This window comes from Cervus canadensis, chromosome 6 (assembly GCF_019320065.1).
Source record: "Cervus canadensis isolate Bull #8, Minnesota chromosome 6, ASM1932006v1, whole genome shotgun sequence".
NCBI lineage: Eukaryota > Metazoa > Chordata > Mammalia > Artiodactyla > Cervidae > Cervus > Cervus canadensis.
In genome coordinates this window covers 66,091,491-66,118,637 of record NC_057391.1, presented here as the reverse complement: position 1 = coordinate 66,118,637, position 27,147 = coordinate 66,091,491, and the positions used below count along the sequence as shown (strand labels likewise).

The window sequence follows — 27,147 nt, the reverse complement described above, 5'->3', positions numbered from 1 at the left end:
CCTCTGTGGGCAGGTACAGAGAAATCAACTTAAAAGTGGTCCAGCATGGATATGTCCCTAAGGCACCTAGGGGAAAAAAAGACAAAACGCCTCGGTATGGCAAAATCCTTAATCAAGCCTCACAAGATTTCCCCCAATAATAGCCCACTGAAGTGACCTCACAGTAAAAATTAATAAAATACAGTGAACAAAATGCCAGACTGGATGAAGCACAAGCTGGAATCAAGATTGCCAGGAAAAATATCAATAACCTCAGACATGCAGATGACACCACCCTTATGGCAGAAAGAAAAGAGAAACTAAACAGTCTCTTGATGAAAGTGAAAGAGGAGAGTGAAAAGGCTGGCTTAAAACACAACATTTGAAAAACAAAGAGCATGGCATCCAGTCCCTTCACTTCATGGCAAATAAATGGGGAAAACAATGGAAACAGTAACAGACTTTATTTTCTTGGGCTCCAAAATTACTGAGGAAGGTGACTGAAGCCATGAAATTAAAAGATTCTTGCTCCTTGGAAAAAAAGCTATGACAAATCTAGACAGAGTATTAAAAAGCAGAGATATCACTTTGCCAACAAAGGTCTGTATGGTCAAAGCTATGGTTCTTCTAATAGTCAGGTATGGATGTGAGAATTGGGACCATAAAGAAGGCTGAATGACAAAGAATTGATGTTTTCAAACTGTGGTGCTAGAGAAGACTCTTGAGAGTCCCTTGGACAGCAAGGAGATCAAACCAGTCAATCCTAAAAGAAATTAACCCTGAATATTCATTGGAAGGACTGATGCTGAAGCTGAAGCTCCAATACCTGATGTGAACAGCCAACTCATTGGAAAAGATCTTGATGATGGGAAAGATTGAGGACATGAGAAGGGGTTGACAGAGGATGACATGGTTGGATGGCATCATCGACTCAATGGACATGAATTTGAGTAAACCCTGGGAGACAGTGAAGGACAGGGAATCCTGGCGTGCTGCAGTCCCTGGGGCTGCAAAGAATCAGACAACAACACATGAGAAAACTAAAATCTAAAAAGGCAGCAGGTCTGCAAGTGTACAGCACTTGGGTAACACTTTTATTGCTAAATATTAGAAGCTTTCTAAGTAGGGCAAATAAGTAGCCCCATAAAATCTGGTGCCTTTTTCTTCAGTGAGGAAATACTTGGAACCCCATTAGAAGCAGAGAATTATATTCATGAAATGAAAGAAGTAAGTTACAGAATGATAAATATAGACTGGGTCTTGGTTTTGAAGAAAAAATATAATATATTTGTTTGTACACATAACACAATATGGAAATATATACACCAACATTATTTAAGGGTAGGATTTGAGGAAGATTAAGAGTGCAAACATCTGTATATAAACTGACAGCTTTTCTTTCTGAAAATGAGAATTTGTAATTTATTTAAATAAAGAAAAAATATTTTAAAGAGCTCTTTTGTTTGAAATAACAAAAGCAGGTATATTTGTCATTGAAAATAATGGACAAAATCCAGTTTTCTAAAATCCAATTTTCTAATTTTCTAGTAGTACAACTGTTAGCTACAGGTAAGTCAAGCAACAGACAGAGGTGGACAAACCCAAGGTTCTTTGAAAATCCTGTTTTTCTCACTTATCTTTCTTTGGTGTTCTGTCACCTAAAATGTAATTATTCAGAAGCTGGTTTTTAGAAAGAGTCCCTCTTCTGAAAATAATGCTTATTGAGAACAACCTGGACGTGATTCAAGAACTGACTGCAGGTCACAGTTGCCTTACACAACAAATTTTATAACTTGCCCCCAAAAAGACTGGATCACACACAGCATTAGAAAAGATGGTCAGATCATCTGCTTGTTTGTCCTTGGCTTAGATTTAAACAGGCAACCAAAGAAATTCTAGTCAAAGAATGACTATGTGTAAAAACATACAAATATGAAAAGACTAGCAACTCTACATTTTCAAAAATTGTCTGCGGTGTTTTGTTAGAAAAAGAAGTCTTGTTGAAAAAAAAAAAAGCCTTATCTTTATAAGCCTCAGAGAAATAATTTGCTATAGTTCCAAAGTTAAAAGCCTTCTTAGAGATAAGAGAGAAATACAGAAAAAGAGATCATTTCCGAGACAGAATAAATAAATGGATAGTTACCAGATCTTTGTTACATTGAAATTTAGCATCTGAAAAATCATTTTAATAGAGTACAATTAAATAATAAATATATGAATGAGACTGAGCTGACTCCCCAATCTCCTTTTAATGACATTTATCCTCTCACTGGCCAAATTTGGGACACGTTGAGCATCAAAAAGAACAATACACATAAGTGATTATAAAGTATTAAATGAGTAAAAAATCCATGAGTTCACCGTGATCATTTAAAGAGAGGGAAAAAATAAAGAAAGTTCCTTTTTATATAATGTCACCCAGTAAAAGTAGAAGGAAAGATATTTAGAAAACCACCATGTTGCATCCCCAAGGCAATAACTGATTCAGGCAAGGATCAGCAAAGTAAACTCAAGCCATTAAGTCGAAAGTTATGAAGAACAGGATATCCACACTGTACCAAAGAATCACTCACAAATACTAACCATCTGCAAAGAGGAAAAACAAAACCTTTACAGTGGAGAAAGCTCTGCTCACTAACTTGACCAAGGGATCACTCTTCAATTCAGTAATAGTAGGTAACCTGATATTCTGTTTCTTGATGTGAAGCAATAAAAGTACGCAAGGTCACTAGTGAAATTTTCTTTCCAAGACTGTTTAAACCTGAATCCAATCAAGCCCTCACTGTTTACAGAAAATAGAGGGACTAGATGTTAAAAAAAAAAACAAAAAACATAAACAACCAAATCCAGAATGGGGCCCTTCTACAAGACAACTGCGCTGACTTTAACAACCAAACGTCATTATAAAAAAATATGGAGAGGTTATTCTAAGATTAAGATCCTGACGCTGGGAAAGACTGAAGGCAGGAGGAGAAGGGACAACATAGGACAAGGTGGTTGGATGGCATCACTGACTCAATCGACATGAGTGTGAGGAAACTCCAGGAGATGGTGAAGGACAGGGAAGCCTGGTGTTCTGCAGTCCATGGAGTTGCAAAGAGTCAGGCACTACTGAGCAACTGAACAACAACAACAAATTCTAAGACTAGGGATCTAGAGCCAAATGCACGGTATAACTGACTGAATCCTTGTTGGAGGGAGCAGTGAAGCTGCTATTTAAAAAATCTTGAAACAAACTGGAAAGTTATTGAATAGAGATTAAACATTTGATATTAAGAATTGTTGTCAATTTTCCTTAGGTGTGATCATGGTGTTGTGGTTATATAGGAGAATCACCTTGTTCTTAGGAAATACCTGGTTTTTATAAATGAAACATCATGATGCCTGAAATTTACTCTAAAATGATGTAGTAGTGTAGTAGGGACAGGAGAGATTACCAAAATCTGTCTTCAACCCACAAAACCAGCAATATAGTTTAACCTAATATATTCATATAGAGTGTTAAAGCATGCATGGCAAAATGTTAACAATTGTTGAATCTAGGTGGTAATCGTACTGTGTTCGGTAAACCGAACACAGGTGTTTACCATACTATCCTTTCAACTTTTCCATGTTGAAAATTTTTCATACTTAGAAGCTGGGGGAGAGAGGAGGTTTTCACAGAAATATTTTCCTTAGAAGAGCTCTATTAAATGTAACTTCAGTTTTAAAGAAGCACCTCAACCATTCTCAACAAGTGAATTGCTTGTCCTCATTTATGTACCATCCATTCGAATACTCTTAAAATCTGCCTTAATTATTGTAAATAATATTTCAAATGCTAGAATAGGCCTAATATAAATCCCACAATAATCAGCACAAGATTTATAGGTGTAAACATCTGGTTTTATACCCAAATAACAAACTTAACAGCAGGAAAACAAATCGTTTATTACAGCATATAATGTGTTATATTAAATTTACACAAAGATATATAAAAACACATACTGTTTATATCATACAGTCATTTAACATCAACAGGAATATCAAAACAAATACTACTCATGCACAAAACATGCATATATTGATATAAAAAAGCAATTTTACACAATACTGTTTACCAAAAAAAATTTTTTTTAAAAAAAAGCCCTTCCAAGGCAGGGTCAGTGGTCCAATCTGGACTGGATTGCACGAATATGTTTGGGCTAATATTTAGATGGCACAGTGCTCTGTGAGCAGTTCTGAGCTTGGAGTCGCACCCAAGAGTTATTTCATTAGGAGTGAATTTCTCTGCACCCAATGATGAAAAGTTATACCAAAGGCAAGTTTCCAGAGGAGGAATGGTTGGATCTGCTGTAAATCAGAGAGGGGGAGAAAGGCATCAATGTTGGGTAAATGGCCCTAGAAGGGGTTACTGTAACCAGGGCCTAGGCACCAAGGGTGGCAAAGGTTTTAGCGAATCCTTTTAAGGTATTACCAGCCTCCCTACCCAGATCACCTTTCTGGATGTAGGGTGTGGTCTTCAAGTTCTGAGTCCAGTAAACCAAACAGTTCTGAGAAGAAAACAGAATGGGGCTACATCTGAGAAAAGCAGAATATATAAAAAGTGACAGAAAACCATGACTGCCCCTTGTATCTGCTTCACACAACTGTATGTGATACCCCCCAACAGGAAAACCCTCATGGCGACGCTGCCCTGAAGAACCAAAGAAGCAAATGTATGTCCTCAAATGCCATCACCTGACCTCCAGATCAAAAGGTCTCGTCCACTTAACACCTGAACATCAAAACCTGTGCCTTCACCGATGCTCAGACCATTTCAAAGAAAAATCTGCTACCACAAAATTCACTCACTGTCACCACCATTAGAAACTCAATATTCACTTCTAACCAGCAAAAATACACATTCTTTACCTTCCATTAAAGGCACTAGTGTCCATACGTGACGAAGATGAGACAAAAATTCACCTCGGTTTTCTCTTAACCAAAGGAAAGCACTCCGTGAAATTATTACACACAAAAAAGGCAGACACCACCGACTGGGGCGGGGGGGGGGGGGGGAACTAGAGAGCCCCACTCTCTACATGGAGGACGCGCCTCAGACGGTCGTCATCAGTTTCAAAGAGCCCGACCGAAAGCGGAGGATCTTCTTCTTGAGGTTGTGTGAGGCCTTAATCTTGACGAAGGTTTTGGTGGGGTTGTGGCGAAGGTCGGGGGCCGGGACCGGCTGCAGCGGCAGCGTCTGCACGAACTGGGACCAAATCAAGCCCCCGCTCTCCTCCGAGTCGCTGGTGCTCGTGCTGTCGCCCACGAAGTCGCCCTCGCTCACGCTGGACTCGCTGTCGCCGAAGCAGTTGGTGGTGTAGTTGCTGCGCTCGTCCTCGCTGGTGTCCAGCACGGTGGAGTGGAACAGGGACTCGCACTCGGCCGAGTACTCGGAGTCGCTGGCCGCGTACGCGTAGGGGCTGGCGTAAGGCCCGGCCGCAAACAGCCCCGCGGCCTCCCGCCGGCCCCGCCGCGCGCGCCGCAGCGCCTCCTCGTACGACACCTCGGCGGCTGACCTCCACCGCCGCGAGTCGGTGCGCTTGTGCTTGGGCTTGGCCACCACCGCCTCCCGGCCGTGGCCGTGCGCCCGGCTCCCCGCGCGGTGGCCCGTCCCCAGCGGCCGGCTGGGGAGCCCCGCGTCGGCCTGGCCGCCCCCGCCCCGCCGCGCCTTCGCCGGGGCTCGCCGCAGTTTCTTATTTGTATCCGTGTCGTCGGGGAACCGACACTTCTTGCCGGCCGCCCGGGCCTTCTCCCTCACGGCGGGCAGAGCACTTTCCGGCCCGTGGACGGCCGGCGCCCGGTGCTTCACGGCGGAGCCTCTCGGGGCGGCCACGGGGCGCGCACCCCGGGGCGGCCTGACCCCCGGAGGCGGCGCCAGGACGGGCGGCGCCTTCCCCAGGGGCCCTTCCTCCAGGCTCTGAGAAGAGGAGCCCTCGCTTCTGAAATCCAGGGCCCGCCGCTCTTCCGCCGGGAAAGTGGGGGGCAGCAGGGCTGAGGCGGCGGGAGGAGGCGCCAGAGTGCCTGCCTGCGGGCTGTTTTTCTGTGGCACCTTTTTCAGTGGCTGGACCACTTTGTTCTCTTGCAGCGGTGCCAGGACCCTCCCAGGGCTCTCTTTCGGAGAGGCAGCTGGGATCTGCCCGCTTTCCTTAGAGGACTCCCCTGTCCCAGCGGGGGGACACCTTGCATGTTCCTGGGAGACGGGCTTGGCGGTTTTGGGCAGATGCTTACCTTGAAGTTCTGTAGCAGTGCCTGGAGAACAGCCTTCAGGCGCGGGCAACCTCTTGCTTTCCAGAGGTTCTGGCTTTGATTCTTTTGACCACTGTTTTGGTGGGGAGAAGGCCCCATTGTCCAAAGAAGGGATGCCTCCGGAGGGCAAAGGCACCTGTTTCGAATTCTTAAGGTTCCCACTGTTGCCCTGTGAGACGCCCCCAGTCACTCTGACACAAACGCTCCCATTCCTCAGAAGCCCCTTCGTGGGGTCAGCGTTCACACTGGTCCTCGGCTTGTTGGTCCTTACTGGGTGGGTTTTTTTCTGGACCAGGCTCAGAATGTAACCATCCATCTTCTTGCTGGATGAAGGATGGGGAGCAGACCACAAACTGCTTGGAGATGGTAAGTTAGTGTCCGTCTTGACGGTGTCCAGCTCAGATCCCGCACAAACATCGTTGGCATGGTTACCAAGCCGCTCCTCTTCCCTCAGGGGGTTGCCGGTCAGGCAAAGGAGGAACATTGGGCTCTGCACGGCCACGGCATGAAGTGGACTGGGGTAGCGATACACATCATTCCCATTTTTAGACACCAGATCACACTGGTACTTGGGATTCACATCTGCAATGAGAGCAAGGGAATTAGATTGTGGTGTGGAGGGGAAACAGCCAACTGCCCTTGAAGCCTGGTCTTCACAATGGCCTTCTTTATATTCCAGCCATCCTATGAGATCTGAAAAACATTTAAGGTACACTCTGAAGAAATGAACTGGTCAGCACTAGCTTGATGAGGCCAGTTTCTATGAAGACAAATTCAGGCATAGTCAGATAATAACAAAGAATCAACAAATACTAGACAAGCTACTCTGTTTCACATACAGTTCATACTACTGGATGAGGAAAAAAATAATCAACAAAGGAATTTTTAACAGGATATCTCTGAAGGAAAAATAATCAGCCATTAAAAATACTTTCAAACTATTGAATAATATATGGAAAACATTTGAAAGTGGAGTGAAAATCATAATTTCATTATTAAGATGATATAGTCAAAGAAAAAAGTCTGAAATGAAGCATGCAAAGATGCTAATAGTAGCATCTCAAAGTGGTGGGAAAGCAAGTTATGGTACTTTCTTCTTTTTCTATTTTCTAAGTTTTCACTAAAAGTACATGTACGGCATTTATAACTGGAAAAATAAACGTTTTTTGAGCCATTCTTTCTCTGGGCCACTTTCCCTTCTGTGTTCTATTCCTGATTTCCCTTTAAATACTTGAGATTAACTATACTTTCATGGGCTTTCTCCTCATTTTGAATTTTTTTTTAGACCTAATTCTTAATGACATGTGTTTGAATATAAGTGTCAATTGAAAGGTCAGGGAAACTAATTTCAATCAAGACTAAATTTAAATAATAGTCACCTTATGTTTTTAATAGTGATACTAAAAAAGCACAATATTTTATGAAGGAATTTTTGATGAGGTTTTAAAAGATTGAGGAGTAGTACTAATGAATAAAATTTCCACATCTCAAAAACATAGATGCCAAAATATAATGAAATCAAGCTTTCTTGCTTAATTAGATTATTCTGATCTCTTATCCTGGTATATATTATAAGTATCAAATCCTCTGAGTGACTTTGGCTTCCCTGGTGGCTCAGATGGTAAAGTGTCTGCCTGCAATGCGGGAGACCCAGGTTTGATCACAGGGTCAGGAAGATCCCCTGGAGAAGGAAATGGCAACCCACTCCAGTACTCTTGCCTGGAAAATCCCTTGGACAGAGGAGCCTGGTAAGTTACGGTCCATGGGGTCGCAAAGAGTAGGACACAACTGAGCGACTTCACTTTCCTTTCTTTGAGTGACTTTTAGTTACAGAAGATCAAAGTTTTTGTCCCTATTTAATTTGCTTTCCATTATATTTATTCAATCAAATATTGAAAACCTACTATGTGCTAGATTCTATGTTAATTGTTTCAAGGAAAGCCCTGTGAATTTCAATGATTATTAGCAGTCTGGGTGGCAGGGCCAGTCTAGACCCAGAAATTATATTCGTTTGTAAACAAAAGTTTATTATAAAATAAATGTGTCATGTCCCCAATTCCACTTCCACTCCCAATAAACAGCTTGTTGTAAGAAGGGGAAATCTCTCTAGCTAATATCTGTGCCCATTCTTCCTCACTACCCCAAGGCCTATCCTTATCTTACTTAAAGCCACATTTAGCTACATGACACCTCTCATCCCTATTCCCTCTTTTCTAGAGTTAAGGAACAAGACAGACATCCCAGCCCCCAAAGGCCAACCCAACCGTCTCAATTATGAGAAGATGTGACATTTGGGATAGAGGAGTCTGTCCTTAAGGAAAACCTATACCAAAGTACCTTAATGGGTTTATAAAATTTCCCTCTGAAGCCAAATCTGCAGAATGAAAGGTAGCAATTACCAATGAACTTGAGACCCAGACACTCTAGATAACATAGATCTGTGCTTCCCCAAATGATTGCTGCTAACAACACACACTACAGAGATACCAGGTGATTAGCAGCCTTAGTTGTTTGGTGTTACGTTTACACTGCCAAGACCTCAGAAATTTAGCCTATACCTAAGTGGACATTACATAAAACCAAGGGTATAGTGACTTGTGCCAGAACCTATCACCTCCTCTAATCTCTGTATTTTCTCTGCTCTTCTGAGAAATCACACTAAATCAGAATTAAGGAAGATGTCCCAAATTTCAGCAACAACTCTGCCATTCAGCAAACGAGGAGCCTCTGACAAAAGGCATGTAATTCCTCCTGTTTGATGAGAAGGTTGAACACAACACTTTCTGAATTCCCTTAGTGTGGTGGAAAAACAAGGATCTGGCAGTTAGTCCTAAGCTTGAACCCTGCCTCTGCCACTTACTCGCTATATATAGTCTTAAGCAACTTACCAAACTTAACCTCACCGGGCCTCCATTTTCTGATACATAAAATGGTTCCTGACAACACTTGCACCTTGCAACACTTGTATGGAGGATTCAAAGCAGAGAAATGTATGCAGAGCATACAGCAGTGTGTGAGACACATAGTGGAAATGGAGAAACTCTTCCAGAACCAACAATGGCATGATTCTCTCTAGAGATCACTGCAATACTAGCCCCAAATGGAGGAAATGGTGGAGGGGATCTAACCCCATCCACCTACTAAAAGAAGAGAGAGCTGCCATCATGCAAGGCATTCTGGAGAACACGGAGGGGCCACTGCCACCAGAAGAGCCAAGCAGCTCTTAAGCAGGCTAACAGATATATTTAACTTGATGTATGCTTTGGTGGTGGTGGTTTAGTCACTAAACCACTAGTCATGTCCAACTCCTATGACCCCATGGACTGTAGTCTGCCAGGCTCCTCTGTCCATGGGATCTCCCAGGCAAGAATACTGGAGTGAGTTGCCATATCCTTCTCCAGGGGATCTTCCTGACCCAGGGATCAAACCTGGGTCTCCTGCAATACAGGAGAATTCTTTACCGACTGAGTTACCAGGGAAGCCTTAACTTTAAATGATTAAAGGAAGAAGAAAACAGATCTAACGTAATTTTGAAAAGAAAATGCAAACAAGTTAACAGCAAAGATTCAGAAACAGAGCTCAAGATCTATAACATTGGGACAGGATTTCTAAAGATAAGCTATCTTGCTACCATCAGGATATAAAGCCAGGTAACACCCAAAAGGGCCTGGGAATAGTGGTGATCCTGACTCTAGATGCAGCTATGGCACTAAAGGCAAAAAGCAGATGAAATTCTCTGTCTTTGTTTTTCATCAGTAGAAGGGGCTGAAGCTAGACAACTTTTAAGGACCTTTGACCCCTTCCAATTAAAAATGTCTATCAATTCTGTAGATAAAGAAGTTGTGGAACATATACACAATGGAAAATTACTCAGCCATAAAAAGGAACTCATTTGAGTCAGTTCTGGGAAGGTATAGAGCCTATTATACAGTGAAGTAAGTCAGAAAGAGAAAAACAAATATCATATATTAATGCATATATGTGGAATCTAGAAAAATGGTACCGATGAACCTATTTGCAGGACAGGAATAGAGAAGCAGATATAGAGAAAAGACTTTGGATACAGCGAGAAGAGGGTGGAACCAATTGACAGAGTACCATTGAAACATATATTACCATACGTAAAACAGATAGCTTATGGGAAATTTCTATATAACACAGGGAGCTCAATGCAGTGCTCTGTGACAACTTAGAGGGCTAAGATAGTGTGCAGTGGGGGTAGGTTCAAGAGAGAGGAGACATATGTATGTTTAAGCCCGATTCAAATTGTTGTGTGACAGAAGTCAAGACAATGCTATAAAGCAATTATCCTCCAATTAAAAATAAATTTTTTAAATGTCAATTCTAAAAAGTCTTACCTGCAGATTTGGGGCAACCATCTGAAATAGTCAAGGTTGCCTCCAAGGGGCTGCAGAAGCACGTGCTGGAATGACAACTAGATAAACACTCACTGAAGACCGAGTTCGAGGAATTGGACAGGGATCCCGAAGCCCCATCACTCAGTTCATAAAACCCTACAAATCAAAACATCGTCTAAGGTTAAGATCATGTCAAGCAAAAACACACATTTGTGCTTAAAAGGAAAAGTATTCATGTACAAAAGAGAGAATATGGAGGGAGGGGTGGCAATTTTGGTTCATGAGATATAGTGTCTTGACTTTAGGGTTTCGTTTCCAGCAATCCTCAGAAAAAGGCAAAGAGCCCATAACTATGAGTACATTTCAAAGTTGAGAGTACTCTCACTCTCAAACTGACCTTCCTCCTTGACCCCACCTTTAAAGATGGGCAAGGAAAGAGACTCAGATCTGTCAGAGTGTCAACTTTTTCACAAACATTTCAGAAAAAATAACTTGAAGAGAAAAACAAATCTATGTAAGGAGCCAAATGGTTTAGAGGGAAAAAAGAAAACTTTTGAAGTGGTCTCAGGAAGTTGAAGTGTGACTAATTTTCGAGCCCTGTTCCGACTTTCTCAAGTTTCAAAGGAGGATCCCGCTTCCAGAAATTTGCATAGAAGCTTTTATTTTTAAGCTCAGGGGACTTCAGTCAGCTGAGTCTCATTGTTAAAAATTTTGTTGTCTAATGAACTCATCTATGAAACAGAAATAGACTCACAGACATAAGAGAACAGACTTGTGGTTGCTGGGGAGTGGTGGGCAGGGATTGATTGGGAGTCTGGCATTGGCTGATACAAATCATTACATAGAAAATGGATGGCAATTTTCTCCCAATTAAAAATCAATTAAAAAAAAAAGAAAACAGATAAACAACAAGATCCTACTGTATAGCACAGGAAACTATATCCTGTGATAATCCATAATAGAAAAGAATATGAAAAAGAATATATATACAAATTACTGAATCACTCTGCTATACAGCAGAAATTAACACAACACTGTAAATCAGCTATATTTCAATAAATTTATTGCCTGATTTTGTTTCCCTGTCATGCAACTGAATAACAGACTTTTCTTGTTTTGTTTTGCTGTAGTGTCTCTGTACTGGAAACAAACTCCATTGTCCTTTGCAGGTCTGGGAATGCCAAGCACAGGGGGGCCTCCAAGACAGAACTCGACAGCAGAGTTTCTCCTTGTGCCCCCCCACTCACCTGAGCTGGGGCGGCTATCTGTCTCCAGGTGCTCTTCAGATGTCTTTTCCACATCCAGTCTCAAGTCACTTATCTGCTTGTCGAGTTCCTGCAACTGGTTCAACAAACCAGCGTCTCTTCTCCTCAAACAATTCTAATGAGGAAGAAACAGAGAAAGGAAAAAAAAAAAAACCATTTTGGTGACAAAGAACTACAAAGTTGGCTCTAAGTATTCAAATTACCATCTGAAGAGTTCCCTAAATTTTCCAAAACCAAAATTTTACTAGATGACCTGAAGCAAAGAAAAACTTCAAGAATATGTCCTGTTTAATTCCACTTTCTCACATTTTGTGGTGATATAAAGTTTCTTCATAAAAACAAGACTTGCTTTCAATGTCAGCTAATATATATACAAACTTACTTTTTACAGGTAGGGATATGAAAAACCCACTGAGACTTTTTTAAAAAAAACCTCTGTGTACAGCCAATTTATTAGAAAACAGTACTTCACAGTAGACTCTTTAATTTGAAGTCAGAGTGTAACAGATTTCCTACAATACACTATAATCTTTCTCAGGTGAGATTTTCTGGCCAAATGTCCTGCAGAGCTTTGATTTCTATTAGTCACTTTGTGGGGTTTAATCAGTCTTAGGGCCTTTGAAAGAGAGAAACTAATACTAATAGCCTGTGCCAAGTATAATGTGAGCTGGCAGAATCCAAAACCCTCAAGGGAAGGGCCATCAAGATTTGAACTCAACTCGGGTTTCCCAAGGTGACAGGCTGTAGTGCTGTCACACCGCCACCTAGTGCTTCCTATTGCTGGGAAAGCAAAAAAAAAAAAAAAACACTCAAAGGCATCTGGTTCAAATCACAAACGCCAAGTCTACAAATGAAAATAGTACCACAAACACTGACTGGACGGGAATTCTCCTGACATGCTGTCCTGCTCCTCTCCAGGGAACAACAGGAATGCACCACTCACAATTGTGAGATTCATGAAGACAAGAAGGTGCTATTGTATAAGACAATGCACATAATGTCAATGACCAGGCATAACCAACAACAATTGAATCAGTCTGCTACCAAAACCACAGCAAAATGCCAACCCTGAAATATTGCACAAACCACTACTTCCACAGGGCCTTACAAAACAGACGCATATGAGTATCTGTTCCTCCTGTCTGTCCTTGAACTTAAAAAGCTTGGACACATAACATGCTTGCTTGTTAGAACGAGTTTCTTCAGGAAAAAATGAACCAAACAAGTAAAATCACGTTGATGCTCAAAAAAAAAAAAGACAAATTATCTCAAAAAAGATAATACAAGAAAACACTTGACAACAACACGGCATCACTCTGTTAGCAGGAGGGACATTATCTAGGATGTGTCTAGTTTCAGATAGCATCACATGGTCAGATAAGGATTTTCTTTCTTTTTTTTTTTCTGTTTTCAAAACTACATTTTTGAGGTCATGGAAACAAAGCTGCCGCCATTTCTCTGAGGCTGGGTCAAAGCTGTTCATCAATACATTAAGCGTCAAAGTTCTTTTTCTTCCCCATTAATGAAGACGGCAGAGAATCTCTGAGATGCTGACACAAATCCAATATGATAAATGCTCCCTGAGAGGAGGTTTTCCCTTCCGCCCACCTCCACCTCAAGTCACAACGAGCAGAACGTATGAGAGGAGGGGGCACTTTCTCCAGCCAAATTTCCATCGTGTGCATCTGTTTTAGCCGCCTTATACAAAGGGCTTCTATCTGAAATTAAGCAGCAGAGTAGGCAAGAGCTGGCAGGCTGGAGGGGGGGAGCCCAGGGAGGGGTAGGCAGGGCTCCCCGCGGCCGCTTCCGTGTAATAGTAAAATTCGGCTCTGGACAGTCAATCGCGCCCCCAAATTCCCCTCCTCGGCTTTTGTCCCCTCTCAGCGGGAGGACCTGAAGCCAAGAAGCCCTCCAAAGAAATGCTATTTTTAATGAGGGTTTAACCTTCGGGGAGAGGGTAGGCATTCGTCTAACTAGAGCGATTGGAGGTTCCGACCAGACGACTCCAAGAATCCCGAAGGCAGGGCTGGAGGAGAGAGCGGCCACCCTCGCCCGGGCAGTCCGCGCGGGGTCTCCGGCCCCTCACCTGACACAAAGCGGGCACACGCCGGGATCGCGTGGGCGTCGGCACCCCACGCGCCCCCGGGGACCCGCAGGAACCCAGGTCAGGGAAGGGCCGGGCGGGGGTCCCGGGAAGCCAGAGGGTTGCTCCTAGCTAGAGGCACCCACCACGGACCACCTGCCCGATCCCCGGCCGTCTGCAGGGACAACCGTGCCCCCACCTCCGGGCAGGACCTACCAATTGCTTCCGCAGCAGCAAGATGTTCTCCTCCAAGAACTTCTCCTCCAGGCGGTTGCGCTGCGCCGCCTCCCCAGGCAGCTCCCCGGCGCGGGCTGCAGCGGCCGCCGCGCCGCCCGTGCCGCGCAGGGCGCCCCGGACCAGCAGCTCCTGGCGCTGGCGCAGGTATTCCAGCTCCGCCAGCCCGGCCAGCGTGGCCTCCTGCCGCTCGCGGGTGCGCTGCCGCTCCGTGTCCGCCTCGCCCTTCTCCCGCCAGCGCCCCTCAGGCTCCGCCGTGCGCTGCTCTCCCCGGGCCGGGGCCGGCGGCTCCTGCTCCTTAGCCGTCCCGGTCGGACTCGGCTTCATGGCCCCCAACCCGGCCGCGCGCACCCGTCCCCGCAGCCGGGCCGCCCGGGCGGAGGAGCGGGCGCTAGGGCTGCGGCCTCGGGCTCATGCCTCCGGGCGGCAGGGCGCGGCGGCGGGGGCGGGGACCCGGAGCGCTCAGGACCCGCGCGCGGCCCCGGGCTGCAGCCGTCCGGGCCCCGGGCGGCGCCGTCCGCTGTCGCCGCGCGTCCCTCGCCGCGGCCCCGCAGCTGATAACGCCCAGTCCGGCGCTACGTCACGCGCGGCGGCCAGGCGAACCCCCGCCCGGCGCCCGCCTCCCCGCGCCGGCCCCTCGGCTGCGAGGCCCGCTCCCCCTCGGCTTCCCCCTCTAGTGTCAGGGGCGCCGCTCGCGCTCGGCGCCGGCCTCCTGCTCGCCTGGCCCTCCCCGCTCCTCCCTCTCTCCTCCCCCGCTCTTCCCGCGGGCCTCCTCGCCCCCTTTTCGGGTTTACGGCACCCAGTTTTTGCCTCGCTTCTTATTGGTTCTTTACAATCGCACAAAGCCAGGGGCGAGCACCCCGAGCCCCAGCATCCTGTTACAGCCGGCTTCGCAGGCAGGGTCCGCCAAGGGACGCAGCAGTTGGGCTCCCCAGAGAACTTTCTGAAACTCGACCGAGTTGCAGCCCACCACGTTAACCCTTTCCCCACACGTCCACTGTTCGCATCCACTCAGGCTGCTTTAGGTTTCTTCCACCTTACCAAGCAAGGTACTGCGAGTGGATTCAGAGACTTTTTCTTGGAGTTGGCTTTTGTGACTCCAAGTTGTAAAGGCAAGCACTCCAAGGCACAGTGCAGCGTTGTCCGAAAACTGTTAAACTCTTGGTTTTGTTGCTGTTGTTTTAATCTTTTCATGGAAGGCATTTAATATTAGGCAGGAGGATGTCGCTGTACAGCCAGCGGTTGCATCAATTCTTTTACAAGCTCCGGGCTTAGGGGGTGCGCGTGCGCGTGCGCGCTTTGGTTTTTGTTAAGAGTTTTTTATTGTTGTTATTTAGTCTGCAAGCACAGGAGCTCTGAAACCGGATTGCCTGAATTTGAATCCCCTTTCCTGCCAAGACTAGCTGCGCAGGCAAGTAACTTCACCTCTCTGTGCCTCCGTTTCCCCAAGGGTAAAATGGAACTACTAACAAGGTGCCTGTTGTAAGAATTATAATAATATACAGTATATACTGTATATATGGTGTGTTTACAATGGCGCAGGCACACAGAGGGTAAAGGTTATGTGAGTTAAGTTGTATCTTTCTTTTCTTCCTCCAGAAGGACTTAACAAACTTTCCCCCTGCGGTAGCATTTGTAATATTGTCATCTATGCTTGGGACACTGGTCTCAGGGCATTTCAGTGAGATGGGGTCTGGAAATGCCTCTCGCCAGCTTGTCCACGGAAAAGTGCCATATCTATTTTAAAAGCAGTACATCCAAGAGCCTCAGAAATCGAATTCAGCCAGTTGCAGTTTGCTGAAGTTCAGGCACAATGTTCTGTGAAGGAGTGCATTCTCTATCATTATTTAAGACTCTTAGACCTTTCTTAAGCTTCTTACCCCTGTACGAATTCTTCCTTTCTCCCCTCTTTGTGGGCCAACCTTCTTCCCTCCAAGATCAGTTCACTTCTCTCCTCTGAATTCCAGTCAACTGCATGAATATTTGATTCTTACCAAATGCCATTTGCATGGTTATTTATCCAGGTATGCACACACATACTATGTACATAGGTGTTTATGTGCATCTATTCTCTCCAATTACATTATTAGGATTCCCTGAAGGCAGTGATTATTTTTCTTAGTGTTACTATTGGAAAAGACTCATTAGAAAAGACCCTGATGCTGGGAAAGATAGAAGGCAGGAGGAAAAGGGGAAGACAGAGGACAAGATGGTTGGATGGCATCATCGACTCAATGGACATAAGTTTGAGCAAACTCCGGGAGATGGTGAAGGATAGGGATGCCTGGCCTTCTGCAGTCCATGGGGTCGCAAGGATTCAGACCCAACTGAGTGACCTAACAATAAGTATTACTATACTCAGGACAATGCCTTTGCAAGCATTCAAGAAACTGCAGGTTGGTTGTAAATTGTTTTTTCATTAACACACTTTCTAACTAACTTAATCTCTGCTAAAAATAGTTTCACATTTACCAAAAAGCAAAAACAAGAGTTCTCTAGCCACTCTCCATTGACCTCCCCATTGCTGCCCTCACAGACACAAATGGAACTATAACTACAACCATGATTCATAATTAACCAGCTTGTATATTAAATCCAAAAATGTAAAAATGGAATTATGCTTGGATGCTCATCAGCATGCAAAATTAATTCTCTTCAGCTCATCTAAGCTTTATGCCTACTGTGTGCCAAACACAGTACTTGATAATAAAGGAACTAAATTTTCCTTCCTAATTTTAGTAAAGCACTAAAGAATAATGACTGGTCCTCTTTGCCAAATGCCACGCCCCTTTGTCCTCTGTCACTGTCTCATGCTATTCATTTATAGGCAAGTTTCTTGCTTTCTAGTTCTGAATTAGATTCCTTCTGGCTGGGTGGAGTCTATTATTGGGGCCTGTGTTATGTCATACACTGACAACTATATTTATATAGTTGAGAGGGGGGAAAAAGCTGAAACATGTTTTTACACACTACTAATAAATCTTGTTAAAGTAGACAGACAAGTCACTGTGTCTCCAAACCTCTATACCTCCCCACCCCCCTCCTCACCAAATGCCACTTTGAGCTGGCTCATTAGCCCAAAGCAAACCATTTGCCATAACAGCTTGTACATCTCCATGAAAAAGTGTTCCCAGCAAGTTTAAATATTAAAACTAATGTATTCAAATGGCTCCACCAATAAAATGGTCACAAATAGGAAAAGAGGTTATGCTTTCCAAAGTATCCATTACACATTAATAAATAATGCTGTTCATTCATGCGCCAATTAAAACAAACTCAGGCTGTCAAGTGAAGTTAGAAGCAAGGAGCTCAACACTGTAATTGTTTTTCCAGGAAAACTAATGTTGTCAGATTAAGTGTGCCTGGTTGGGTTGCCCCTATTCTCTTCTTAACCCAACAGCCTATTTTTCTCCTCTCCGATTTACTCTTTCTTCCTTAGGCTTTCTTTCCTCTTTGAGTCTTTGTTTCAGTTGCAGGTATTTGGGAAGCAGTTGAAGGTGATCACGCACTGTTTGCTGCTCCCTCGTGTCAATGACAGGATCTCACTTTGCCCTACTGTTCTGATTTTTCTTTCCTTTTCTTTTTAAAGCAAGTGCTGGTGCTTCTTCCTCCACCGGTGCTACTTTGTTATCTCTCTTTTCTAGTATTGCTCAGCTCTCTTTAGTTCTTTTGCTTTCCCTGGAGGCCTCTGTCTTCTCAGAAAGGCTGCTAAGCGACACTCAGAATGTGTGACATTAAAGACAGGGTGGATCTGCCACCCGGAGGATCTAGAGAGTAAGATAAAGTTGCCAGCATGAAAAGGAATCTTGACTGAATATATCACAGTCGTGTGGCTTACGCTTAAAGACATTTCCTGGGCAGAGCCAGGAAAGGTCCCTCAGATGACACAGTCTGACGCCTTGCCCTTGGGCAGAACAACTCCCAACAGCACCCCCACAAAGTCTGAGCATCATTGTACAAATGCCTTATCCAGCAGTGAACATTTTTTTGCAGCCCAGCAAAGTAAGGAGCATCAGTTGCACGTTTTGCTATAGAGCAATGCAACAAAATGATGCCTTCCAGCTTTTATGGCCAAACAAACACAAATGATGTAATTGGGAAAAGCTGTCTCCGAATAGGAGGGAAAAAAATAAAGGGCAGTCTTTTGAGTTGGGGTGATGACCACCATCCTAGGGACAGGGATCAAAGCTCCAGCCAGACATCAAAGCCCATTTGAGTCTAATGCCAGAAGAGCCACAGTGAATTAAACTTCATATATAAACTAATTATAGCTTGACCCCCACAATTAGGCTTCAGTGAGCACATAGAGGAAAGAAAGCAGACATTGAAACAAAAGATCAAGAGAAAAGAAAGTTGGTAGCAAAACTGGGCAACATCGTGGCCCTGACCACTTTACAAATCCTTTGAGGGCAGAGGGGAGCCAGGGAATGGCAGGGGGAAACAGCAACCTTGGACAATGCAGGTCTTGTCTGCAAGGCTATGAGACAGCGTCTGCTCTCACTGACTCGTGCACAACCAGAGGCATCCTTATTCCTGGAAGAAAAGGTTATCGTTTAGCTTTTTCAGCATTGTTAAAGTTCCCCTTCACCAGATTTCTCTTGAAGGAGTGAGCACAAGGTGATTCCATGAAGTCTGGGGGTGAATTCCCAACACATCTGTCTGGCAGTGCCTGGCATTCCCCACAGTCAATCACAGATGTCGACACCAACTTGGAACTTCAGTCCCTTAGCTCTGCCATGTCAGCTAGTCGTCTTTATAGGTGAAATGTGTAGCAGAGCAACTGTGCAAATTCCCTAGAACTACCTGCTCTGGTACTAAGACCATGAAATAAGACTACTTCATCCCCAGGCAAAATTTAAACGTGTTTCAGTTACAAGTAGCCTCTTTAAACAATTATATTGAGTAAATTTTACCCTTACTCTCATTTGTTGGGACCAATCACCAATTTTTTGAAAGTCTCAATTGTATGAACTGGTAAACCATTGCACACCTGATCTGACAATCCATAGACTATTTTCAGTCATATTTTTTTTTTTGTAGATAAACATTAGTGCTTTCTTAAAATCACAAAGTCCAAACTTATTACCTGAGTCTCTTGATTAAGAGAAAAAATTCAAAGCAGGCACTCTTATAAAAATAAATATATACCATCATTATTACATTACATCTCTTTGAGTGATTACTTATGTATTCAACAGATATTTGAGCAGCTAAGACATGTCTGGGTCTGGGCATACAATGGTAAACAAATTAGTTATGGTCCCTACCTTCTTGGAGCTTAAGGTCTAGGAGGAAAACTGGCACTAATTAAACAACTGCACACATTTGTGATATATATATATGTATCTATATACACACATATATGTATATATATCTCCAAATTGTGAAACAACTGCCAATTAGAGGGATGTGTAAATAATTTCATACTTTAAAAACAGAGGGAAAGGCATCAATATAAATTATCCTTGGATGCTAATACTTCTTTTAATCCTATCTAATTGTGTCATCTTAATGAGAAAATATAATTATTGATATTCTATTAAAATATGGCACCCAGACTCCATTTTTCTTTTTTAAATAATATTTTCAAAATAGATATAGTCTATGATTCTATCCAGAGGGTAATACTCAAATGAAATCAAATACACACACAATTGATCTTTATAAAAAATATTTTTACAGAGAAGAGAATTTTATATTTAACTTTGTATTATCTTTTAAAAAAATATTTGCTTAGAGCTACATTTGAAATGTCTATGGGGAGATACTTGTCCTATAGCAAAATAACTCAAAATTTTCATCTATCATCATTAAAAGGTAATTAATGCATGTAATTAAACTTTAAGACAACCAATTTCCTTACAGATCCATTTATTACCTTTTCCTCAGAATAATCTGAGGGAGGAGAAAGCATCACTCCAACGCATGGTGCGTGCGTGCCAAGTTGCTTCGGTCGTGTTCAACTCTTTGCGACCCCATGGACTGTAGCCCACCAGGCTCCTCTGTCCATGGGGTTCTCCAGGCAAAAATGTTGAAGTGGGTTGCCATGCCTTCCTCCAGAGGATCTTCCTAACCCAGGGAATCAAACCTGCATCTCCTGCATTGGCAGGCAGGTTCTTTACCAGTGAGCCACCAGGAAAGCCCTACTTTGAGCAATTTCCAGTTTGGTTTCAACCATTTCTACACCAGCAGAAGGAAATACCAGGTGATGCTCTGCGGGGACCACTCAGGGTTATTCAGGTGAACAAGGCTTTCGCTGTAGGATTTAGACAGTAGGCCCGGTTGTTTCATTTCCTTTGCTCCTATGAACTAGGTCCCTCTGAGACTAGGGAGAAACTGGACCAGAACTCACAACAAGAACCCTCTCTGAGTTCTGGGCCTGTGTTTGCCTCCAAGGCCCACAAAGCCACTTTAATTAAGATCCCTCGGTGGCCTGGGGACCCCTGTGGAAAAGCCCAGAATGCCATTATCGCCCCCTGAGCGGCTGAAAGTGCTGACTGTCGGTGCCGCCGGAGGCTTAGGTGGCCTCGCCCCACGGGGAGCCGTTTCCTCTAATCCCGCTGCACCTCCGTGGAGCGCCCACCGTGTGAAGAGTAGCACATCCACTTCAAACAGAAATCGGGCCTTGTCTGTTTGGGCTGAGGGGAAGGCTGGGGGTGGTGAGGAGCCGCAGATTCAAAGCGAAGTCAGCTGGGATGACAGGCAGTGGCTCCAGCCCCCAGAGACTAAAGCGGAGACAGGAGGCCTAGGGGCTTCCATCTCTCTCTGCACCCTGGGGGGCTCTCCCTCTGGGGGCCGGGACTCTTTGAAGTCGGGGAGGATGGTTTTGACAACAGATGGGATAATTCACTTCTGTTCAGTTTGGTCCATGAAGACCAAATAAATCCAAACAGAGTGGGGAAAGTTTTGCCTCATGACAAAGAAATGCTGCCATTTTGTTACACCCAACCCTTCCCCCTCCCAGGTCACATGGAGGAATTTGGTTGACCCTCTGTAGCCTTTAATAGATGGTGTTTGCACAGAAGAAAGCATCCAATTCTGCCATAGCACTTAACTATTGTGGTGAGAGGATGTTCACCGAGGACAGGACAGACCAGATTTGAACTCCAGCTGCACCACACTCCATGGCGTGGTAATGCTCAGCAACACTTGGTGTTGCCAGCTTGGACCTCTCAGCCTCCTTTTTCTCATCTGTAAAATGGGCCTTATATCTAACCTTAAAGAGAGGTTGTGAAATGTCTGGAAATAAATGTTGGTTACCCCAAAGTCCCAAATGTTATGCTTCCATGTTCACACCCACACAGCGAAGGGACATTTAAGGATATTCCTCCCAGAGACAAATTATCATTAACCATTGCTTTGCCAGTTTTCTCTTTCTTTGAAATGTTTCCTAAAGCATACATGTCATATTGTTTTTAGAACACTTTATCTGGTTTTGAACTAGGTCTGAGAGAGATTTTTGAAGTGTAGCACTATGATTTCACCCACTGGCACTTGGGGCTGCCAAGATTAAATACAGGGATCCTGTCCTTAGAAACCATATGGACCAGGAGAGCAAGATGGTATGCTGGAAAGAGCACGCATAAGCTTTGACCAGCATTCAACTCCTTAAAAAGTCCTTTAACCTCTCTGAGCCTCAATTGCCTCATTTGTAAAATACAATCACAGTTAGTTCACAGATAGTATGTGAAATGATTGGTTCATAGTAAATATTGAAGAAATGTTGACTTCTTTCTTAGCCTTCATCAATTGTCGGAGTTATTATTTAGGTAATGAAGTTTATTTGGCCCCTTCCTTTTTTTGCATGGCCTCTGATTATGAAAAATTTAAAGACACAAAAGTAGAGAGAATTAATGAATTCTCATGAAACCGTCACCCAGGTTAACAATTATAAAAAGATTATGAACAGGGCACATTTAGAAATTAACGTTTTGATAATTCGGGGGTCAACAGATATAAAATAGAGTTACAAATTAGAGCTATAGTCCCATCTTTAGGTTAATGCCAGGCATATAATAGGCACTCAACACATACTAGATATTATTATCACTGTTATCAATTACTTTTTTCTAAATGTACCCCAAAACTTTTTACAGACCTTATATAATACACCTTGCATCCAAAAAGCACAAAGAATTTCCCACAATCCTTACACTACACCTTGACATGGGGAGATGAAGTTACTCTGCAGAGGAGTGATTCTCCCAACCTCTCAACCCCAGTCACTGGTCCCGTGGTTCTTGTTCTTCTGCACCGATGACTTTTTCCCTCGTGCTCTGTCTCACCTGCTGAGCTTGGCAGTGAGCTTCTTGAGAGCTGGATTCATGCCTGATGCAGCTTTTCCTCTCCAGGGAAAGTGGCCGGACTGGGTGAGTGCTTAATGCTCATAGAGTCTGGAACGAAGTACTATTAGAAAAAGAACTAGTTAAGCCAAATTAGCTAAAGCATCCCCAATGTCTAGACTGAGTTTCCTTCATTTGGGTTAGAGAGCTCTTTTTCATGAACAACTAAATCTACTATATTGCATAGATTAAACTTAATGGACCCTTTTGGCCATTATACATAGAAACACTGAAGCCAAGAATGCAAATTCAAAAACTCAGAAGTAAATTCTTGGTTTAATTAATGTTGCCTCTTAATTCAATTTGACTTTAAACTCCTCAAGGGCAGGGACAAATCCTTCTTCCTTTCTAACTCCCCTAGAACAAAGTCAGATACAAAGCAGATACTCACCAAATGTTTGTTTAATTCAATTGCTTTTCAAGGTAGACTGAGATGGAATCCCCCATCTGTGACAGACTGTCTTTGGAAAATTCTATAAATAGTTATTTAGAAACAAAATTGGCTACTGTTTCAGTCGGCTTCACTTTCATCTTTTGTAAGTTTGCATCTTTTAGGCAAATATTGAAGAAACAGAAAAAAGAGAAACTATTCCATTTCTGAAAAGATAAGAATGAAGTCTGATAAAGACAAAAGGCATCTGGGGTCAGTAGAGTTAAAACAAACTCAGACTGCCCAGCCTGTTTGAAGTTGACAAGAAGCAGAGAATGACCCATTGGTCCATGATGGAGCACAAAGCAACTTAATCAGCATTTCATCAATGAGATGACACCATGGGGTAGCCCAGCTAGGACAAGTGGCGCTGTGTAAAAAGCTCTGGGTATTCTTACCCAAAGAGCATTTCTACCTGAGCACATCTTTGGGTGTTTGTATGTGTGTGTGTAAGGATAAGGAATGCCAGGGGCTATCACTAGTGTGGGGTCCATGCTTTCTCATTGCTTCCTTGTAATGGAATTCCTATGAAGATTCCTTAAAAAATCGTTTCACTTTACTTTGTCATTAATTCAAGTTTACTCTTTCATGTTAGTCTGCAGCACCTCACAGAGTCCTAAGGAGGAGTTTAATAAATGTTGAATTGGATAGGTGCAAGGGGTAGAAATCGCTAATGCAATATTAAACAAATGCATTTCCACTGAAGACATTCTTTGGTGAGGGCTCTTCTAACTGAAAATAGTTCCTTTCCTATGATATAGCTTATATGTGGAATCTAAAAAAAAATGACACAAATGATTTTATTTAAAAAACAGAACTAGACTCACAGACATAGAAAACCAACTTACGGTTACCAAATGGAGCAGGGGAGGGATAAATTAGGAGTTTGGGATTAAAATTTATACACTACCACACATAAAATAGTTAACCAACAAGGACCTACTGTATAGCACAGGAAACTCTACTCAATGTTTTGTAACCTAATTTGGAAGAGAATGTTATGTATGTATGTATATATAAATATATATACAAATATACATATAACTGAGTCATTTGCTATACACCTAAAACTAATGCAACACTGTAAGTCAACTATATTTCAATAAAAAATTTTTAAAAAGTGATTCCTTTCCAAGGGTGGCTGTATGTGAGCCCACTTAGCTGAGTGCAGAAAGTTTTACATTAAAAACTATTCCAGTACCCAGCCCTTCTGTCCCACTCAACCTGTAGCTGAAAAGATGCAAACTGATGCTGGGCTCTTCCCAGGATTCTTCCAAGACAGCCAGGATCTTAACTTGCCAACTGCTGTGGCTGCAGCTACTTCTGTCAACACAAAAGGAGGGAAACCTGGGTCTCTTGATGGGTGTCCCTTCAAGCATCAGGCCGCCCCCTGCACCTGGGGCATTTCACTGGTTCAGGAAAAGCAACACACACAAAAAGGCCCAGAGTTTACAAGTACAACTTTTCCTTTCCCATTTTAGTTCATTTCCACATCAAAGAATCACGTTTCTCTATTTTCAATAGAGCTGAGGCCATTTTAGAATTACAATGCATACCTCTCTCTTAACCTGTACCAATGGTGTCTTCAGACACTGTCCAAAAACCATGTCACCCTCTCTTTTCTCACTCCTTCCTTTTTAAATATCCCCTCTCCTCTGCAGACCCTAAATAAGCATCTTGGCAATGGAAGACAGTAGAAATTAAAGCAGCTCTTTGGCACATCATATCCTATTGAAGAAACACAGAAAACTGAGAGCTGTTTAGCATGTGACCCAAGTGGGGGCTTTGTTAATAATCCAAAAATGGAAGAATGCAGATAATGTTCCTACGCATCACTAGGTAATTGCTTAAATTCTCAGTCTTTACAAAAAGTTTGTCATCCCATCTAATTTGTCTTCTAAGAAAGAGAGAAATTAGTTCTTTACCTTTCCTCCCTCATCACAAAGAACAAAACCCCAAAGCTAGATAATGATGCTTCAAACCCCTGTATATCCTTTCTGCACTCTGTGTCCTGACTGGGAGCCTATCAGAAGAATGTGAATAATGAGGCTACATCTTCTACTGATCCAGTTGTTTATAAACAAAGGTCTTCCTTCTAGGAAAGGCAACAACATTTAAATTGCTGAAAATTATCAGCCTCAACTCACCTAAATTTCATCGCAGTGCTACTCATTCAGGAAATGGGAACCATGAGAAGTTTCCCTTTTTTAAAATTGCCTCCAGATGTGGCATACAAAGAATCTTTATTAAAACATCACACAGTAGCCAATACCCTACAATTTTTTTCTTCTGTCCCTTCAGTCAGAAGACAAGTAACAAACCACAGATCATAGAAAAAGAGCTCTAGGTGTTGTCTGGGAACACTTGAAAAGTTGCAAAGGCCCTCACCTGCCCCCAGAGCCTCCAGCCACTTTACCCTGCCTAATCATACACTTAACACGTTATTACACTATATACTTATTTATGATGTTCATTATTTATTGCTTCTCTCTTGCTAGAATGTATGCTCCATAAAAGCAAGAATCTTTGTTTTGTTCTCTGATACATCCCAAGGGCTTAGAACTGTGTCTGGCACACTGTGGTGGCTCAAATAAATATTTGCTGAGTGAATGAATGCATGAGTCCATATGTCAATTAAAAAATTTTTTGTAGGTTTTATTGGAGTATAATTGATTTATAGTGTTGTGTTTGGCAGTTCTTATTAGGTCAAAATCTCTAGGCCTCAATTGAAAAGTGGCACTAATTTCCTATTCCACACAACTATCAGAAGGATAATTCCAATCTTAATTCCAGATACACTTTGTTTCACTCTTGTTACCCTGCTTTTCTTCTGAGAATATCTATTTTTGTCAATGATCACACGATCTACTAGTCCTAACACTAAAATTCTTACTCTGTTACACTTCTCTCTTCTTCATCCCTCAGATCACTAAATCATCAGATTCCTGAAGATGCTTCCTTTCAAATCTCTCTCCAATTTGTCCCTTTCTCTCTACTCTCATTGCCCCTGTCTACACAATTATCACCTCAAATAGGTTCCTAATTGACCCCTTAGCCTCCAGTCTCTCCCCCCTACAGGTTCTTTTGCACATCATAAGCATCATTTTGATCACATCAGTCCTCTTCCAAAGCCAGCTGTGATCTGGCCAACCTAGCAAACCTGGCCTTTCTGAGTGGTCAAATGGTCAGGAGTTAAGTCTTGAAGAAATAGAAAGTGTTGCATAGGCAAATGAGCTATGATATGTAGGGGGAGGGGAGAGGATCACAACTGTCAGGCTACTGAACTTGAACTCCATCCTGGAGACTGACTGGAGACAGAATTCGTGGTCTATTGCAAGATATTTCTGACTATCAATTCAGACCAATTGTCTACTATAGCTCTGGCAGTGTTGAAGCTGCTGGGTATACACAAGGGAATTGTTTTTATTCGATTCTAGGGCAGGTTGAGAGAAAGCACCAAAGACCAGATACACTGTCCTTATAACAAAGCCCCAGCCTTCCTGATGCTGGGAAAGATTGAGGGCAAGAGGAGAAGGGGGCAAAGAGGATGAGATGGTTCGATGGTATCACTGACTCAATGGACATGTTTGGGCAAACTGCAGGCGATAGTGAAGGACAGGGAAGGTTGTGTGCTGCAATCCATGGGGTCTCAAAGAGTCAGACAGGACTTAGCAACTGAACAACAGACGATCTCAGATTTAAAATAAGCACGGTTAGCCAGCCTAGTCATCACTATGTCTACTCTCTTACTCAAAGCTGCTACTGCTGAAGACGTGGACCATAGGTTAGTGAGGAAAAAGAAAAGAAATGTTTCTTATAAGATCTGAGTCAACAAACTTTTTCTGTGAATAGCCAGATAGGAAATATTTTAACCTGTGGACCTTACGCTATTACAACAACTCAACTGTGACACAAAACCAGCCACAGACAACACTTAGACAACTGGGCATGCCTGTGTTCCAAAAAAAACTTTATCTACAAAATCAGATAGTAGGCAGATTTACTCAGTCAGTCACCATCTCTACTCTAAGATATTGGGATATTTCAAATCTAATGCTTTGTTTTAATTACAGAAGGTATCATGGAGGAATGTAAAGACAATGGGTTTTGGAGTTCAGAAAACTAGAATGGAACTCCAATTTTACAACAAAACTTGGGGCCTTAGGAAAATAAACAGCCGTTTCCT

At 43.1% G+C, this 27,147-nt stretch overlaps 1 protein-coding gene across 1 annotated transcript; it reads right to left on the bottom strand.

The window, feature by feature from the left end:
- Positions 1–3,890: 3,890 nt before the first annotated feature.
- Positions 3,891–14,838, bottom strand: DACT1 (dishevelled binding antagonist of beta catenin 1). Its single transcript, XM_043472207.1, has 4 exons — positions 14,172–14,838; positions 11,855–11,987; positions 10,608–10,763; positions 3,891–6,831 (listed from the first exon to the last, which is right to left on the bottom strand). The coding sequence occupies exons 1-4, from the start codon at positions 14,514–14,516 to the stop codon at positions 5,057–5,059; spliced, it is 2,409 nt and encodes an 802-aa protein (XP_043328142.1). The 5' UTR covers positions 14,517–14,838; the 3' UTR covers positions 3,891–5,056.
- Between the last annotated feature and the right edge of the window lie 12,309 nt (positions 14,839–27,147).